Source organism: Magnolia sinica, chromosome 10 (assembly GCF_029962835.1).
Source record: "Magnolia sinica isolate HGM2019 chromosome 10, MsV1, whole genome shotgun sequence".
In the NCBI taxonomy this organism is placed as follows: Eukaryota; Viridiplantae; Streptophyta; class Magnoliopsida; order Magnoliales; family Magnoliaceae; genus Magnolia; species Magnolia sinica.
This window is the reverse complement of record NC_080582.1, coordinates 75,257,690-75,274,221: the sequence shown is the minus strand read 5'-3', so window position 1 is coordinate 75,274,221 and position 16,532 is coordinate 75,257,690. Positions and strand designations below refer to the sequence as shown.

At 39.8% G+C, this 16,532-nt stretch overlaps 2 protein-coding genes and 1 long non-coding RNA gene across 3 annotated transcripts; 1 reads left to right on the top strand and 2 right to left on the bottom strand.

The window, feature by feature from the left end:
• Window positions 1–259: 259 nt before the first annotated feature.
• Window positions 260–4,409, top strand: LOC131217019 (pentatricopeptide repeat-containing protein At1g80880, mitochondrial). Its single transcript, XM_058211701.1, has 2 exons — window positions 260–873; window positions 2,635–4,409. The coding sequence occupies exons 1-2, from the start codon at window positions 299–301 to the stop codon at window positions 3,716–3,718; spliced, it is 1,659 nt and encodes a 552-aa protein (XP_058067684.1). The 5' UTR covers window positions 260–298; the 3' UTR covers window positions 3,719–4,409.
• Window positions 4,410–11,323: 6,914 nt separating this feature from the next.
• LOC131217018 (uncharacterized) lies at window positions 11,324–13,808 on the bottom strand. Its single transcript, XR_009157157.1, has 4 exons — window positions 13,552–13,808; window positions 12,317–12,433; window positions 12,059–12,244; window positions 11,324–11,991 (listed from the first exon to the last, which is right to left on the bottom strand). It is a non-coding gene; the product is annotated as an uncharacterized LOC131217018 (long non-coding RNA).
• Window positions 13,809–14,036: 228 nt separating this feature from the next.
• LOC131217017 (pentatricopeptide repeat-containing protein At3g25210, mitochondrial) lies at window positions 14,037–16,276 on the bottom strand. Its single transcript, XM_058211700.1, has 2 exons — window positions 14,999–16,276; window positions 14,037–14,935 (listed from the first exon to the last, which is right to left on the bottom strand). The coding sequence occupies exon 1, from the start codon at window positions 16,259–16,261 to the stop codon at window positions 15,077–15,079; it is 1,185 nt and encodes a 394-aa protein (XP_058067683.1). The 5' UTR covers window positions 16,262–16,276; the 3' UTR covers window positions 14,037–14,935; window positions 14,999–15,076.
• Between the last annotated feature and the right edge of the window lie 256 nt (window positions 16,277–16,532).

Sequence of the window (16,532 nt, the reverse complement as noted above, 5' to 3'; positions counted from 1 at the left end):
TGTCGATTTCATTTGCATCCGTGGCCTACTTGATCAACGGATGCATTATAATATTCAGTCGAAAAAGAGATTTTACATATTTAATTTTCCTCGGGCTGTGTCGCCCGGGCCGAACCATCAAGTCTTGCTTTGGCCTCATGTGCTAGGCCCATGCCCAGGCGGGCTGAGCAACAGGCCGAGCCAGATGGGCCCGACCCAAACCATGCCACAACTAGCGTTCAAAGCACCCCTCTTTCTCTCAACTTCCTACTCTATTCAAACTTCCCATTTGGATTCTGCTATGGCAGATGAATGATTGATGGCATTCATCATCAAAGTCGCTACAAGAATCAGAACAAGAGCACCCCATTTCCTCTTCCCTCTTATCCTACACCCACCTCTCCCTCCTTTCCCTACACGCCCAATCTCCTCCTCTTCCTCATCGATTCCAAAAACCCACCTCCAAAATCACCCTCTTTTCCCTCTTGAATCCTCCCCAAATGCTCTTCTCTATGAATCCAGCGACTTTGAATCCGATGGCACTGAGCCGTTAGACTCAGCGAACCCCGGTCTTGATGGGTTCCTCCAAATTCTATCCCAGACCAAGGAACTATCATCAAATGAAGATTCCATTGCCTTTCTTGAAGAGACCGGTGTCCGACCCACAAGCAGTTTGGTCTATGAGGCTATGCGGGTGGTGAGGAATGATTGGAAATTGGCATTTTTGGCTTTCAGTTGGGGTGAGAAATGTGGTTGTGGCAGTGTTGGAGCTTGGAATTTGATGATTTGGATTTTGGGTAAGCAGAGGAAGTTCCATGTTGCGTGGCAGCTGGTGCGCGACATGCACCGGTCTGCGATCACGACCCACCGGGCGTTGCTCATCTTGATAGAGAGGTGATTTTATTTATTTTTTTCTATTATTTTTATTTTTTATCATTCAGCGTCAATCTGTAAGGAGTACTATACAATGTCTGGGCTGATTTTCGGCATTTTCATTCTGGTCAGTGTTATGTAACATTTGGGTTATCCAGACTTTTTACCTTGCAGTCCTTGACATGGGCGGATGATGGACCAAAAGCCACATCTGTAGGACAATCTCAGCCATCCAATCACTTGACTTCTTCCCATTGCTTGTGGACTATTGAAGATATGTTCCTTTTACCTGCTCATTTACAGGCTGATTATCCAATGCATAGGACTGTCCAGTAGTGGAATTTGGCATGGCATCTCCAGTCCATGATGTTTCCCACCAGATGAATGGTCTGAATCTGCTAAGAGGTGGGTCCCAGATGTATGAAGTGATGTTTCCAAATGAAAATGCTGGTAATTTGGGTAGATAATTTTCATATTTCCTCTGTGCAAATTGTTCTTTTCTGAATTTCTCATGTGAGTTTGATATCCTCTTGTGCATGGTTATGGGCATTAGATGATTTCAAGTGAAAATTCAGGGTTTGGTTAGCTCCTTGGAATCTCAAGAATTTTTTTAAATGACTGTTGGAAGGGAATCAAATCCCCAGGAATTTGCTCCCCAGCTTTTTTGAAGGAATCATAAACAGCTCAAAAACATGAATGGACCCTGCAGGAATCCATTTCCAACTGTTTCGAGGACACAAATCAAACATGAGTACTTACTAATGGATTTCATTTCCATCAGGTTCCAGGACTGAAGTTGGAACGGTAGGAAGTTCATGGACTATAGTATATTCATAGTCCGCTGGCTGGGCCATATGGATTGGTGTAAAACCCACTTCAAGGGGTGGGTTCCACACCAAATAGGCTATCAATGGTCCTCTTTTTCTGTAAAAATGATCTTAACCATTTGAATAATGGACTCTTTTCTTTTCTTTTTTGTTTTACATGTGCCCTCACACCCCACACACACCCACACACTCACACCACAGTGGGATTTCACCACAATGGGTACTCAAACCCATGACCTCGTGTTGAAACTCTTGTGAGTCTACCACCTAGGCATGAGCAAGGACCCATTTGAATAATGAACTTGAATGTAGACCAATCTATGATTTTAACTGTTCATAGATCGAATAGATAGGGTTATTTGTAGCAAACATGCTTTGCTGATGGCCTATTCTTGGTGGGACCTACCTCTTGAGTGGTTCCGATCACTGGCACACATGACCCTACTGGTAAACTAGGAATTCACTTTCGCCCGTGGACTATTAGACCAGGACTTAAACTCTTTTGCTTCATTTTGCTTGGATAAGCAAGAACTCATCTGCCCATGCTTCGAGCTTCTTTTTCCATATCAACTATCAGACCGTGGATGATAAACAAGTATTCTTTTCTTGCTTCTCATAGTTACTGTCTTTAAGGAATTCCATCCATTTGTATAAAACATTGATTTTGAATTTTCTTTCCTTCATTGTTGTCTGATCCATTGCATTATTTGGTATATCTTATGTCAAAGAAAGATCCCTTTTCTCAATCATCACTGGGTAACATGAGGTTCTCTAAACTAGTTGGCATGTTCCATAACTTGTATTTTTTTTCATAATCTGCATACAAGAATCTCATAGCATTCTTAGTTTTATATTTGTAGTTTTGGATCGATGCTGGCTTACAAGAAGTCAGCATCTTACATTTGGAAATATAAATCATTTGAGTTTTTTTGTTGTTTCTTTGTGGGATTTAAAGGTACGCAGCTGCCAATGATGCAAGCAAAGCTATTAGAACATTCGAAGCCATGGATAAGTTCAGAATAATTGCAGATTCAACGGCATTCTATACCCTTCTTCGCACTTTATGCAAGCACAATAATATCGAGGAGGCTGAGGAGTTTATGTTTCTAAATAAGAAGCTTTTCCCATTGGAAACAGAAAGTTTCAACATAATCCTAAATGGGTGGTGTAACATCATTGTCGATGAGGTTGAGGCAAAGAGAGTGTGGAGAGAAATGTCGAATTGTTGCATCACTCCGGACGGTACTTCATATACCCACATGATTTGTTGTTTCTCGAAGGTTGGGAATCTCTTTGAATCATTGAGACTCTATGACGAAATGAAGAAGAGGGGTTGGGTTCCGGGCCTTGTGGTTTACAACTCGCTTATATACGTGCTAACGAAAGAAAATTGCATGAAGGAAGCACGCAATCTCCTTCATAAAATTATAGAAGTGGGTCTCAAGCCAGATGCGGACACTTTCAATTCTATCATTTATCCTCTATGTGAAGCACAAAAGCTGGAGGAAGCACGGATTGTATTGGATGAAATGGTGAAGAAGGGGCTTGATCCAACTGTCGGGACCTACCATGCGTTAGCCAATGTGGAAGATATGGATGGGACATTGAATCTTATTAACAGGATGAGGGAAGTTGGGTGTGGCCCAGATAGCTCCACTTATCTCATTGTTCTTAATAAGTTCTTCAGGTGGGGCCTACCAGAAAACATGTTAATAATTTGGACTGAAATGAGGAAGCATGATGTAGTCCCTGACTCCGAACATTACATTGTGCTGGTACAAGGACTGGCAACATGTGGATGGCTTTATAAAGCTAGGGAATTTTATGATGAAATGAAATCTAGGGGATTTCGTGATGATCCTAAGATCGAGAAGCTTTTGAAGGAGTTGGAAGCAAGAGAAAAAAATTGTAGAGAGGGGAAGGAGATAAACGATGAAGGAGACATCCATGCAGCACGTAGAAGAGGAAAGACGTTGGGGATGAAAGCATGGAAACCTATCAGGAAAGTAGAAAACATAGCAAAGCATTTGAAACAGTGAAGGAGAGGGTTGAAACAGATGGCTGCATTTGGATGCTTGATTTGAATTGGACTGCGATAAGTCTATTCAACGAAGTGGAAATGACTCACATGGGGCCAGCGGCACTCCATTTGTAATGGAGGACTAACACACCCAATTAGCAATTCAAGTTGTTTTTGGTCTAACTTGAAACACTTGAGTTGGTCATGATGCCACGGTAGTGGCTTTAAATAAGCCTGTCTCGTGTGATTGTGTTAATCAGTTGATCTGATTAGAAGGGTTTCGCACATACGCATTGTCAGCTTTCTCTGATGCAGATGAATTGACTAGCCAATCAGCTTCTATGGACATCCTCATTTCAGCCTACTTAATCGTAATTTGCCATGAAGCTCATGTCATTTGGTTTGCAAGCCAATCAGAGAGACGATATCTTGAAATGTCTTTGTATTCACCCAGGTAAAATCCTGGCCCTTCATATTTGAATTACTCTTGTATATGGTTACAGTTCCCACAATTGATTCATTTAAAGCAATAGCATTCTCTAATGAGCCATATGAATGTTGTGGCCATAGGATTTTTTTTTTTTTCCATTTGGTGTTTTATGCATATCTTATATATTCTCTAATGGGTCCATATGAATAATGTGATGCTTAGAGAGAGGGGTTTCTGCTCGGCTGTTAAATCTTTAGTAGTGCTTTTGTCTTCTTCTTCTTCTTTTTACCAATCGTTCTTTTTCTGCTCATAACTTGTTGGATTGTAATCAACTTATGTAATAGACTATTCGATGGCGCTTGATTGTAATCAACCTATGTAATAGTCTATTGCATTGTGCCTGTGGGAGTTTTGTTCTCTCATTGCCAGTCCCAAGCCCGGAGAATGGAGCGTTGGTCAGGTTGTCAGCCAGATCAAACTTATGCCATAACTTACATCATGAATCCAGACAATATGACATGACTTCAATAGAGTGGAATGGCAGAACATGATTCATCTAGCCAACCCCAACTAATTAGGATGAGGCTTAGATGATGATGATGTTCTTTTTCTGCTCATGTTTCATGCATCTCTTACATTTTTCTACTTGCTTTGAGCAGTTTCTCCTTTCAGTGGGAGTGGGACCTGATAGACCGCATATGGTTTTACAAAGGTTCTTCAGTGGCCATCGCATTCGGATTGTCCACTATTGTTCATCTGAGGAACCGAAAGATTACTGCATGTGTGCATTTCGTCCCTTCTGAATGCGTGGTCAGTGAATCAGTTATGCATTGTTACTCCATGCTCATTGTCTGGGAGATGTTCTTTGAGCTGTTTAATTGTTTTGGGTCATGCAGCCTCAACCGATCAAGGTTTTTTCTAACTTGGTAGAATCGATGTTGAGCATCTAAAATTGTATAGACTCCTTTTTTGGTGGGTTTGTGGTGAATTTGGTTTGAGCAAAATAATAAAGCCTTTCAACAATCTTGCTAGCGATACTTGGGCGAAAGTTCTTAACCTATTTTTAGTGTTTGAACGCCTGTTGGACTCTTTGTATTCTTCATTTCTTTGTGATGTTTTTGGATTGAGGGTAAATTAGGAGAATCATTTAGTTAATTGACAAAACATTTGCACGTAGGAAGCAGAGGACATTGTGCTAAACCATTTTCCTTTGCCTTTCGCACCTCAACACGGGAGTAAACCTTTTCTTTTATATATATATATATAATGGTGAGAAAAGAGTTTACCTTTTGACATTTTAAATGAGAGTAGCAGGGAAAGAGATTTTCCCTTGTGGATTGCAGCCCAAATGCTTTCAAATGCAAAGAAAAAGCATTTTTCAAGATCTTTTTTTTTTTTTTTTTTTAAAGGGCCTATTTGGATCCATGAAAAGGAAATGAAAGAAAACATTGATTTCCATGAAACTCACTCTGTTGTTTCCCAAGCCATTGTGGGGATTTGTGAGAAATACCATTTCCCTACTTTCTATCTTTATTACAAAAAAAATAAATATATTCAAAAAAGGCATTCTCTTATTGTGGAAGGAAAATGGATTTCTCAAGGGTTAAGCCTAAATAAGCCATCATCCATCTTCAATCACCTCAAATAGCCCACATGTGTCTATGTGCCAAATAAATCATTGTCTATCATCCGTTATGCCTCACACGTGTTACTATGCCACGTGCGAATGTGCCACATGTCACCATCCATCTTCTCTTGTATATGAATTGTGTAAAGCATCCCACATGTGGTAATATGCCACATGTAACACCATTCATCTTCTCTTGAACACCCCATGTGGAAAACACTTGCACTAATGTGCCACATTTGCTATCATCCTTATGAGATGTGCCAATGGTGCCAATGTGCACAAGTACTTCTATCTAGCTTCAAGTGTCATGTGTCAAATGTGCCAATGCATGTCTTCTACCACATATGCCATTATATATCTTAAAGCACCTCACATGTACCATGGCTACCACAACTCTGCTTCAAGTGTGCACATATGCTACCATCCATCTTCAAGCATTCCACATGTGCTAATCTGGCACGTGCTAATGACTACCAATAAATTTTTCGTAGGAATTTTGTTTTTTATTTTTTATTTTTCCAAACAACACATTTGAAAATAAGTCCTCATTTGTTAGAAAAACCTTGTTAAAAATAAACTAGAAAAACCTTATTTTCTTTCTCATAATTTCCTAGAAATAAGGTTTTCCTGGAACCATAATTTCCTTTCCCATGCTTTCCATGAATCCAATAAAGCCTTAACAAAACAAATGAGTATACAGATTTTCCTTCCTCTAATGCTTATGTTTATTTGACATTTTGCATGTCATTTCACCATCCACTTATGTCACAATTTTGCTTTCCATTGCCTTCTTCTAGTTTATAGCCAATCTAAACATGCCCCCTGTAGATTTGAGAGTTCCACTTGCTTTCCATATAGGAACTCTCTAAAATTGAAATTCAATTTTCAGTAGCACTCATGTAAATAATGATTGGCTAATTATCCGAACACGACACAAGATAAGAGTCACCTAGTTTCTTGTGCAAAGGATCCTAATTATGGAAAGTCTAATAATTGCTTTATAGAATCCAACCTTTTTTTTCCTTATTATTCAAACATCTCAAACTGTCACATTAAAGGAAATCTTTTCCTTTTCCATTGATTTCCATGGAATGCCTGATATTGAGCCCTGTGGAGATTGTTGGAAAAAGAAAAAGAAGAAACTGAAACTGTAATGAAACTCAAGATTTGCATGAGACATGGATTCCCATAAATTTCATTCTGTGGTTTTGTTTGGATGGAAACCAACTAATGATCTCACATTGGTTGCCTTATATCTTGTGCATGTGAATTTTTAACTGTAATGATTGTGTAATGATTGCTTTTTGAAATACAATATTTCTTTACTATCCAAACACTAAAACATTCTATCATGAGAAAAAGTCATCAATTTTCGCTTCTTTTTTTTTAATTTTTACCATCCATCTTTGTTTCTGGACCATTTGACAGGGCCCAAACCTTATTAACAAGACCATTGATCTTCAGAGCAATGCCATGGATTGACCATGAACCACAAATGGCCCAGATCAAATTATCCGATACTGCAGTCCCGTGTGTTTTTTTTTTTTTGGACAGCTTGTGGGCGATTGCCGGTAAAAATAATTCCAAACTAGAAATTCCTGATCTGTCTATTGAAAAAGGGGGGAAAATAAAATGATTGGCTAATGTTTTGGTCGTCCAAAAAATGTACAAGTGGGCCAATGCAATGCTTCTACAAATTTTGGCCGTCAAACGGCTGGTCCTCACTGTTATGTAAATCGGGCACAAGATCAATACACGGGCGCCATATCTGCATACACATGTCGTTGACCTGTTTAACGTACAGACTGATGTTCGAACTATTGCACATTCATGTTGGGCCCACCACCTGATGAGCAAGCTGGATCTTGCATAAGGTCCACACTAGCATGTTTGCAGGGCTCAATGACCTTCAGCTCCATAACTCAGGCCTTTCCTTCTTTTCAAAATTTGTCCAGTGGGTGATGGAATGGACGGCAGAACTTGGACTATTATGCAGAGAGCAGATCTCACTCCTTCAGTCACACAGCTGGTGAGGAATGTTGAGCCTTCCTTTGGCCGAAGTCAGGGTGCGTGTTGCACAAGTCATTCTGGAGAGATACTGGATGCATGATTTTTTAAAATCCCTTTTACCACATGAATCAAGGAAAATAAGTACATCATGCATTTAAAATTTCTCTGTTAGCCCGAAGAAAGCTTATCTTTAGTACAGTGCATGTAAAAACATAATGTTGTATGTAAACATGCATCACATGTGTAATGCTCCGCATGTACCACTATTCATGTTCACCAACCTGCATGTACTGCTGTGCCATTGTCAATCTTCAAGCGCCTCATGTACCACTATTCATGTTCACCAACCTGCATGTACTGCTGTGCCATTGTCAATCTTCAAGCGCCTCACATATGCCATGCGTCGGTGTATATATGCACTATAAATGCTACATGTGTCACCATCCATCTTTAACACTTCACGTGTTATTCTATTTCCTGTTCTTAAGTGCTTGACAAATGAGTAATTGAACAGCTAGCCCAAGATGACATGACCTGCACAGCTTATTCCAAACAACAAGTGCTTGACAAATGAGTAATTGAACAGCTAGCCCAAGACGACGTGACCTGCATAGCTTATTCCAAACAACAAGTGCGGACTTGACAAACAGCTCCTTGATATAATGAACACCCTTGATATCTTACACATGGGGTGCTTTGTGCTTGGTGCATGTAGAACGACACCTCTCCGGAGAGAAGCATAACAAAGGCAAAGGGGCCAGCAATTGATCAACCATACACAGTCCAGTCCTGCTGTCAATACATCTCTAGTCTTGCTAGGGAAAATTGTAAGATGGGGAAAAGAAGACAATACTTCATTTTTTTTTCTTCTCATTATGGGCCCTGATACCAATATTCATATAGAAGTAGAAAGACAACACTGATGAGAAGAACAATTACACATTCATTAAGGACAGAAAAAAGTTCATAATGAAACCCATGCTGGAGGAGATCAGGAAAGCCTTCAGAAAATGGACTTCAAGAACCAATGAACGCACAGGATTTGCTAATAGATCAAAAGGAGGAACATACCAGTGAATTGGATGATGATGTGGGTGGCCAATTAATGGGTTGATCGATGGCAGGAATTAAATATTCTGAAGAACAGAAGCCACTAGAGCTTGAGCCCTCCTCTCTTGATCTCTCAACTTGCACCGCATTGATGGAATTGAAAAGTATTTTAAATATTTGTAAGAATGGTCAATCTTATTTTAGAGGTTTCTTTTTTCTTTTTCTTTTTTTCTTTTTTAAGAAAAAAACATGAACTTGTGAAGACTCTTCTATGAATAGTTGAATAGCGATACTTGGGCGAAAGTTCTTAACCTATTGTTAGTGTTTGAACGCCTGTTGGACTCTTTGTATTCTTCATTTCTTTGTGATGTTTTTGGATTGAGGGTAAATTAGGAGAATCATTTAGTTAATTGACAAAACATTTGCACGTAGGAAGCAGAGGACATTGTGCTAAACCATTTTCCTTTGCCTTTCGCACCTCAACACGGGAGTAAACCTTTTCTTTTATATATATATATATAATGGTGAGAAAAGAGTTTACCTTTTGACATTTTAAATGAGAGTAGCAGGGAAAGAGATTTTCCCTTGTGGATTGCAGCCCAAATACTTTCAAATGCAAAGAAAAAGCATTTTTCAAGATCTTTTTTTTTTTTTTTTTTTTTTTCAACGGCCTATTTGGATCCATGAAAAGGAAATGAAAGAAAACATTGATTTCCATGAAACTCACTTTCCATTGTTTCCCAAGCCATTGTGGGGATTTGTGAGAAATACCATTTCCCCACTTTCTATCCTTATTACAAAAAAAATAAATAAATTCAAAAAAGGCATTCTCTTATTGTGGAAGGAAAATGGATTTCTCAAGGGTTAAGCCTAAATAAGCCATCATCCATCTTCAATCACCTCAAATGGCCCACATGTGTCTATGTGCCAAATAAATCATTGTCTATCATCCATTATGCCTCACACGTGTTACTATGCCACGTGTGAATGTGCCACATGTCACCATCCATCTTCTCTTGCATATGAAATGTGTAAAGCATCCCACATGTGGTAATATGCCACATGTAACGCCATTCATCTTCTCTTGAACCCCATGTGGAAAACACTTGCACTAATGTGCCACATTTGCTATCATCCTTGTGAGATGTGCCAATGGTGCCAATGTGCACAAGTACTTCTATCTAGCTTCAAGTGTCACGTGTCAAATATGCCAATGCATATCTTCTACCACATATGCCATTATATATCTTAAAGCACCTCACATGTACCATAGCTACCACAACTCTGCTTCAAGCGTCCACATATGCTACCATCCATCTTCAAGCATTCCACGTGCTAATCTGGCATGTGCTAATGACTACCAATAAATTTTTCGTAGGAATTTTATTTTTTATTTTTCCAAACAACACATTTGAAAATAAGTCATTTTTTAAGAAAAACCTTGTTAAAAATAAACTAGAAAAACCTTATTTTCTTTCTCATAATTTCCTAGAAATAAGGTTTTCCTGGAACCATAATTTACTTTCCCATGCTTTCCATGAATCCAATAAAGCCTTAACAAAACAAATGAGTATACAGATTTTCCTTCCTCTAATGCTTATGCTTATTCGACAATTTGCATGTCATTTCACCATCCACTTATGTCACAATTTTGCTTTCCATTGCCTTCTTCTAGTTTATAGCCAATCTAAACATGCCCCCCTGTAGATTTGAGAGTTCCACTTGCTTTCCATATAGGAACTCTCTAAAATTGAAATTCAATTTTCAGTCGCACTCATGTAAATAATGATTGGCTAATTATCCGAACACAACACAAGATAAGAGTCACCTAGTTTCTTGTGCAAAGGATCCTAATTATGGAAAGTCTAATAATTGCTTTATAGAATCCAACCTTTTTTTCCTTATTATTCAAACATCCCAAACTGTCACATTAAAGGAAATCTTTTCCTTTTCCATTGATTTCCATGGAATGCCTGATATTGAGCCCTGTCGAGATAGTTGGAAAAAGAAAAAGAAGAAACTCAAACTGTAATGAAACTCAAGATTTGCATGAGACATGGATTCCCATAAATTTCATTCTGTGGTTTTGTTTGGATGGAAATCAACTAATGATCTCACATTGGTTGCCTTATATCTTGTGCATGTGAATTTTTAACTGTAATGATTGTGCAATGATTGCTTTTTGAAATACAATATTTCTTTACCATCCAAACACTAAAACATTCTATCATGAGAAAAAGTCCTCAATTTTCGCTTCTTCTCTTTTTTTTTACTATCCATCTTTGTTTCTGGACCATTTGACAGGGCCCAAACCTTATTAACAAGACCATTGATCTTTAGAGCAATGCCATGGATTGACCATGACCCACAAATGGCCCAGATCAAATTATCCGATACTGCAGTCCCGTGTTTTTTTTTTTTTTTTGGGTGGACAGCTTGTGGGTGATTGCCAGTAAAAATATTTCCAAACTAGAAATTCCTGATCTGTCTATTGAAAAAGGGGGGAAAATAAAATGGTTGGCTAATGTTTTGGTCGTCCAAAAAATGTACAAGTGGGCCAATGCAATGATTCTACAAATTTTGGCCGTCAAACGGCTGGTCCTCACTGTTATGTAAATCGGGCACAAGATCAATACATGGGTAACGTATCTGCATACACATGTCGTTGACCTGTTTAACGTACAGACTGATGTTCGAACTATGGCACATTCATGTTGGGCCCACCACCTGATGAGCAAGCGGGATCTTGCATAAGGTCCACACTAGCATGTTTGCAGGGCTCAATGACCTTCAGCTCCATAATTCAGGCCTTTCCTTCTTTTCAAAATTTGTCCAGTGGGTGATGGAATGGACGGCAGAACTTGGACTATTATGCAGAGAGCAGATCTCACTCCTTCAGTCACACAGCTGGTGAGGAATGTTGAGCCTTCCTTCGGCCGGAGTCAGGGTGCGTGTTGCACTAGTCATTCTGGAGAGATACTGTATGCATGATTTTTTAAAATCCCTTTTACCACATGAATCAAGGAAAATAAGTACACCATGCATTTAAAATTTCTCTGTTAGCCCGAAGAAAGCTTATCTTTAGTACAGTGCATGTAAAAACATAATTTTGTACGTAAACATGCATCACATGTGTAATGATCCGCATGTACCACTATTCATGTTCACAAACCTGCATGTACTACTGTGCCACTGTCAATCTTCAAGCGCCTCATGTACCACTATTCATGTTCACGAACCTGCATGTACTACTGTGCCATTGTCAATCTTCAAGCGCCTCACATATGCCATGTGTCGGTGTATATATGCACTATAAATGCTATATGTGTCACCATCCATCTTTAGCTCTTCACGTGTTATTCTATTTCCTGTTCTTAAATGCTTGACAAATGAGTAATTGAACAGCTAGCCCAAGACGACATGACCTGCATAGCTTATTCCAAACAACAAGTGCTTGACAAATGAGTAATTGAACAGCTAGCCCAAGACGACGTGACCTGCACAGCTTATTCCAAACAACAAGTGCAGACTTGACAAACAGCTTCTTGATATAATGAACACCCTTGATATCTTACACATGGGGTGCTTTGTGCTTGGCACATGTAGATGCATGGCTGCAATGCAAACGACACCTCTCTGGAGAGAAGCATAACAAAGGCAAAGGGGCCAGCAATTGATCAACCATACACAGTCCAGTCCTGCTGTCAATACATCTCTAGTCTTGTTAGGGAAAATTGTAAGATGGGGAAAAGAAGACAATACTTCATTTTTTTTTCTTCTCATTATGGGCCCTGATACCAATATTCATATAGAAGTAGAAAGACAACACTCATGAGGAGAACAATTACACATTCATTAAGGACAGAAAAAAGTTCATAATGAAACCCATGCTGGAGGAGATCAGGAAAGCCTTCAGAAAATGAACTTCAAGAACCAATGAACGCACAGGATTTGCTAATAGATCAAAAGGAGGAACATACCAGTGAATTGGATGATGATGTGGGTGGCCAATTAATGGGTTGATCGATGGCAGGAATTAAATATTCTGAAGAACAGAAGCCACTAGAGCTTGAGCCCTCCTCTCTTGATCTCTCAACTCGCACCGCATTGATGGAATTGAAAAGTATTTTAAATATTTGTAAGAATGGTCAATCTTATTTTAGGGTTTCTTTCTTTTTCTTTTTCTTTTTTTCTTTTTTAAGAAAAAAACATGAACTTGTGAAGACTCTTCTATGAATAGTTGAATGGAAGAAGAAGAAAAAGAAGTAAATTGAAGTTTTTATGCATCGAGAGACCTTTTTCTGGAATGGCATGCATAAAAAGATTTTCTTACTTTATTCCTCAAAACCAATTGGGTTAGGGTGTGATTCTCAATATAAGCACAGTGTGATGTTGTGGACATACATGGTGTCTCACTTCCCGTATCATTATTGGATGTTATGATGCTATCCACGTTGAATGAGGAGAGATAAATGTTCAAATCTAGTCATTTATTTTTAAATTTATTGCCCTTACATATTCTTGAAGAATTACAGTTTGAAAAAAATATTTATATTCTTGAAGAATTGATATTGAGATTGCAGGCTAATCATGACTATCCAAGGGTCCTGTCCTGCATCAATAATGTGGGCATACTATTGTTTCAGAATTCTTGATAAAATACATTTCATATTTAGTTTTAATTGTATGCAAACACCAATACGGGCATATTTTCCAATCAATTACACATTACCTTGAATAAACACAACAAAGCAAAGCAAGATTCGCCTGAGGCTTATGGTTCTTCCTCCATAGAGCTACTGAAATGGCCATTGCACAATACCTTCCATTTCCATGCTTCTTGATAAAATAAATGGAAATTAGGGATTGTACTTGCTATGTGGGATATAGGGATGATTTGGTAATTCATGCTTTCCATTGAAATGTTATTCTTGTTGCAGGATGGAATTCGGGATGAATTGATTATTCATGCTTTCCATTGAAATGTTATTCTTGTTGCAGCAACAAGAATAACATTTCAATGGAAAGCATGAATAATCAATTCAATTCATCCATAATCTCCCACATAGCAAGTACAATCCGCCTGACACAATTGTGTAAATGTTCTCCTTCATCCAGTCCCACAATTCTTCAAGCATAACAAACTCATTTTCTGTTTCTCCCTATCCCCTTCAAAGTTCCAACAGCATCACAATCCCACAAAGAAATCAAAGCAGGAGAACATAACCCGAGTAAGCATCTTCCATGACTAAACAAATCGCACTCCATCCACCACAGTCATGCATGTCTTTTACCCCTCAAAAAACTCCTTCCTCAACTCCCCAAGCACTCCAAAAATATAATTTTCCTTCCTTTTCCCGAGACAACCGCAAAGGGAATAAAGTTTGAATTTAAATATAAAAATACAACCCACTTAGTTTTGCCTACCCCCAACTAAGCAATCCATCCAACAAACTAGTAGACTCTTTTCCCCATTGAACCTTCATCAATTCTTTGAGCAGCAAAAAATGCATCATTTTCCCTCCCTTCCCCAAGACAACTGCAACAAGAGTTGAATTCCTGCGAAGGGGATAACATTTAAATTTAAGCACAAAAATGCAAGCCAATTCAGCATGTCTACCATTGACCAAGCAAATGCACTCCATCCAACAAACTAGTGCAAGTCTTTTTCCCCATTGAACCTTCCTTCTTCCTCAATTCCTCGAGGAGAACAAATGCCCCATTTTCCCTCCCTTACCTGAGACAACAACTGCAAAAAGCATCAGATTCCTATGAAGGAAATGGATCTATAGGATAACCTCCATCTTGATAGTTATTTGGGATTTTCATACAATAACCACAATCCCTCTCAATTTGTAATTCAATACACAAATCAATTGGTCCTGTCGGGCTAGCTATATGCTGTGGAGTATCAACCATCTCCACAAAAGGTGGTGGGATGATATCAAGAGCAGTTGCGTATCTAGGACCCCTGACGCAAGTGAATGCGTCACAAGTTCCATACAAATGACTAAATACAATTTCTTTCAAATTCATTAAAATTTCTGGGATCGACTACCTGGAAACATTTGCTCTGGTAGCCAAGTTCAACTCAATGAGAGTGATTCTTTCAGTGCCTGCAAAGACGAGTGCTCTCTGTAATGGAGAACTTCAGGAAGAAGTATAAATGACTGTACCACCTGCTTTCCCCGCTGAAGGTACAGAAAAGGGCTTGGAATTTAAGCATGACATTGCAACCCAATTCAGCGTGTCTATCCTCATCGAAGCAAATGCAATCCATCCAACAAACTACTGTAAACCCTTTCCCCCATTGAACCTTCTTTCTTCCTCAATTCTTCGAGAAGCCCGAATGCATCATTTTCCCTCCCTTCTCTACACAACCCTTCCAACAGTGTCCGATACGTCAAAACATCTGGAACCATCGAATTATCCAACATATCAAACAGAACATCAATCCCATCTTCAAATCTCCGCTCCATCGAAAGGCTACATATCAAAATCATGTAAGTACTACTGGTTGGCACAAAACCCTTCCCTCTCATCTCTTGGTAGAACCCAAAACCATGAGCAACCCGCTCCTTCTCGCACAATCCTTTCGTTAAGTAACTGTACGTATACCCATCCGGCGTGCATCCATAAAGACCCATCTCGCGGAAAACCCGAATCGCCTCGTCCATTTCCAAACACTTAGAGTAAGCTTTCACAATCAGATTCAAAGTGAAAGTGTCAGGAATCACACCCGACGCTTTCATCTGTTTGAGCAGGGATCGAACAGCATGCAAATAGACATAAGAGACATTCAACCGATTAAACCTGCGGAGGAGCGAATTCAAGAGCATTGAATACGTTTCGAGTGAGGGCTTACATCCATCAGATCGCTGCATCTTCTTGAACACATCAAAGGACCGGTTGAAGAGGTGGCGGTGGCGGCAGCAGAAGCGGATCATAGAATTGTAGAGATCGGGGTCCGGCGAGCATGCGCCGGCTAGGACCTCGTCAATGAGGGCTTCAGCGTGGGACGATCGGCGGGCCGAGGCAGTGATGTCGAAGATGGTGTGGTACACGGCGGGGCTGTGGCGGTAGCCGCGCTGGAGGGCGGTCCATCGGAAGATATCGACGGCCAGATCGGGGTCGGTCTGGGAACGGAGGGCGGAGATTACGTCGGATGGGGTGAAGCCGGGCCTGAGGCGGGCGGTCCAAGAGTCGAATTGCTTCTCGAGAGGGGTTCGGGTGCGAGGGTTAGGGTTAGGGTTTTGGGAGGTGAAGAGACGGGCGGGAGAAGAGAATAAGGAGAGAGGAGAGAGGGTTTTGGAGCGAAGAAAGGAGGAGAAGGCGATTGATCTCATTTTCTTTGTTATGGGTTTTGAAGGCAGCTCGGACAAGGGATTATATGAAGGATGGCAATAGGCCGGGCTGTGGGCCGGTCCGGGCCGAGCATGCATGGTCCTTCAATTTTGAGCCGGGCTTGTGCTCAAGTCATTTTATCCTGACTCGTACTAACCCAGCCCGGCTAGACCCAACTTTATATGTAAATCCATTACATCTTATTAAGTATTTAGCAAATCGCTTAGAGCATGAGGTTGAATATAGGGATGTTTAGTGTAGCAGCAATGTTGTTTTTACTGTATAAAGTCGAAAGAAATTTGAGTGATCAAATAAAAGATTTAGGAAATTAGGTAGACAATATGCTCCAACTAGCCAATTCAATCCATT

Coding starts and splice junctions, on each gene's coding strand:
- LOC131217019 (XM_058211701.1), top strand. CDS start 299: ATGGCATTCATCATCAAAGTCGCTACAAGAATCAGAACAAGAGCACCC. Junction 874..2,634: donor TTGCTCATCTTGATAGAGAG/GTGATTTTATTT, acceptor TGGGATTTAAAG/GTACGCAGCTGCCAATGATG.
- LOC131217017 (XM_058211700.1), bottom strand. CDS start 16,261: ATGCATGCTCGGCCCGGACCGGCCCACAGCCCGGCCTATTGCCATCCT.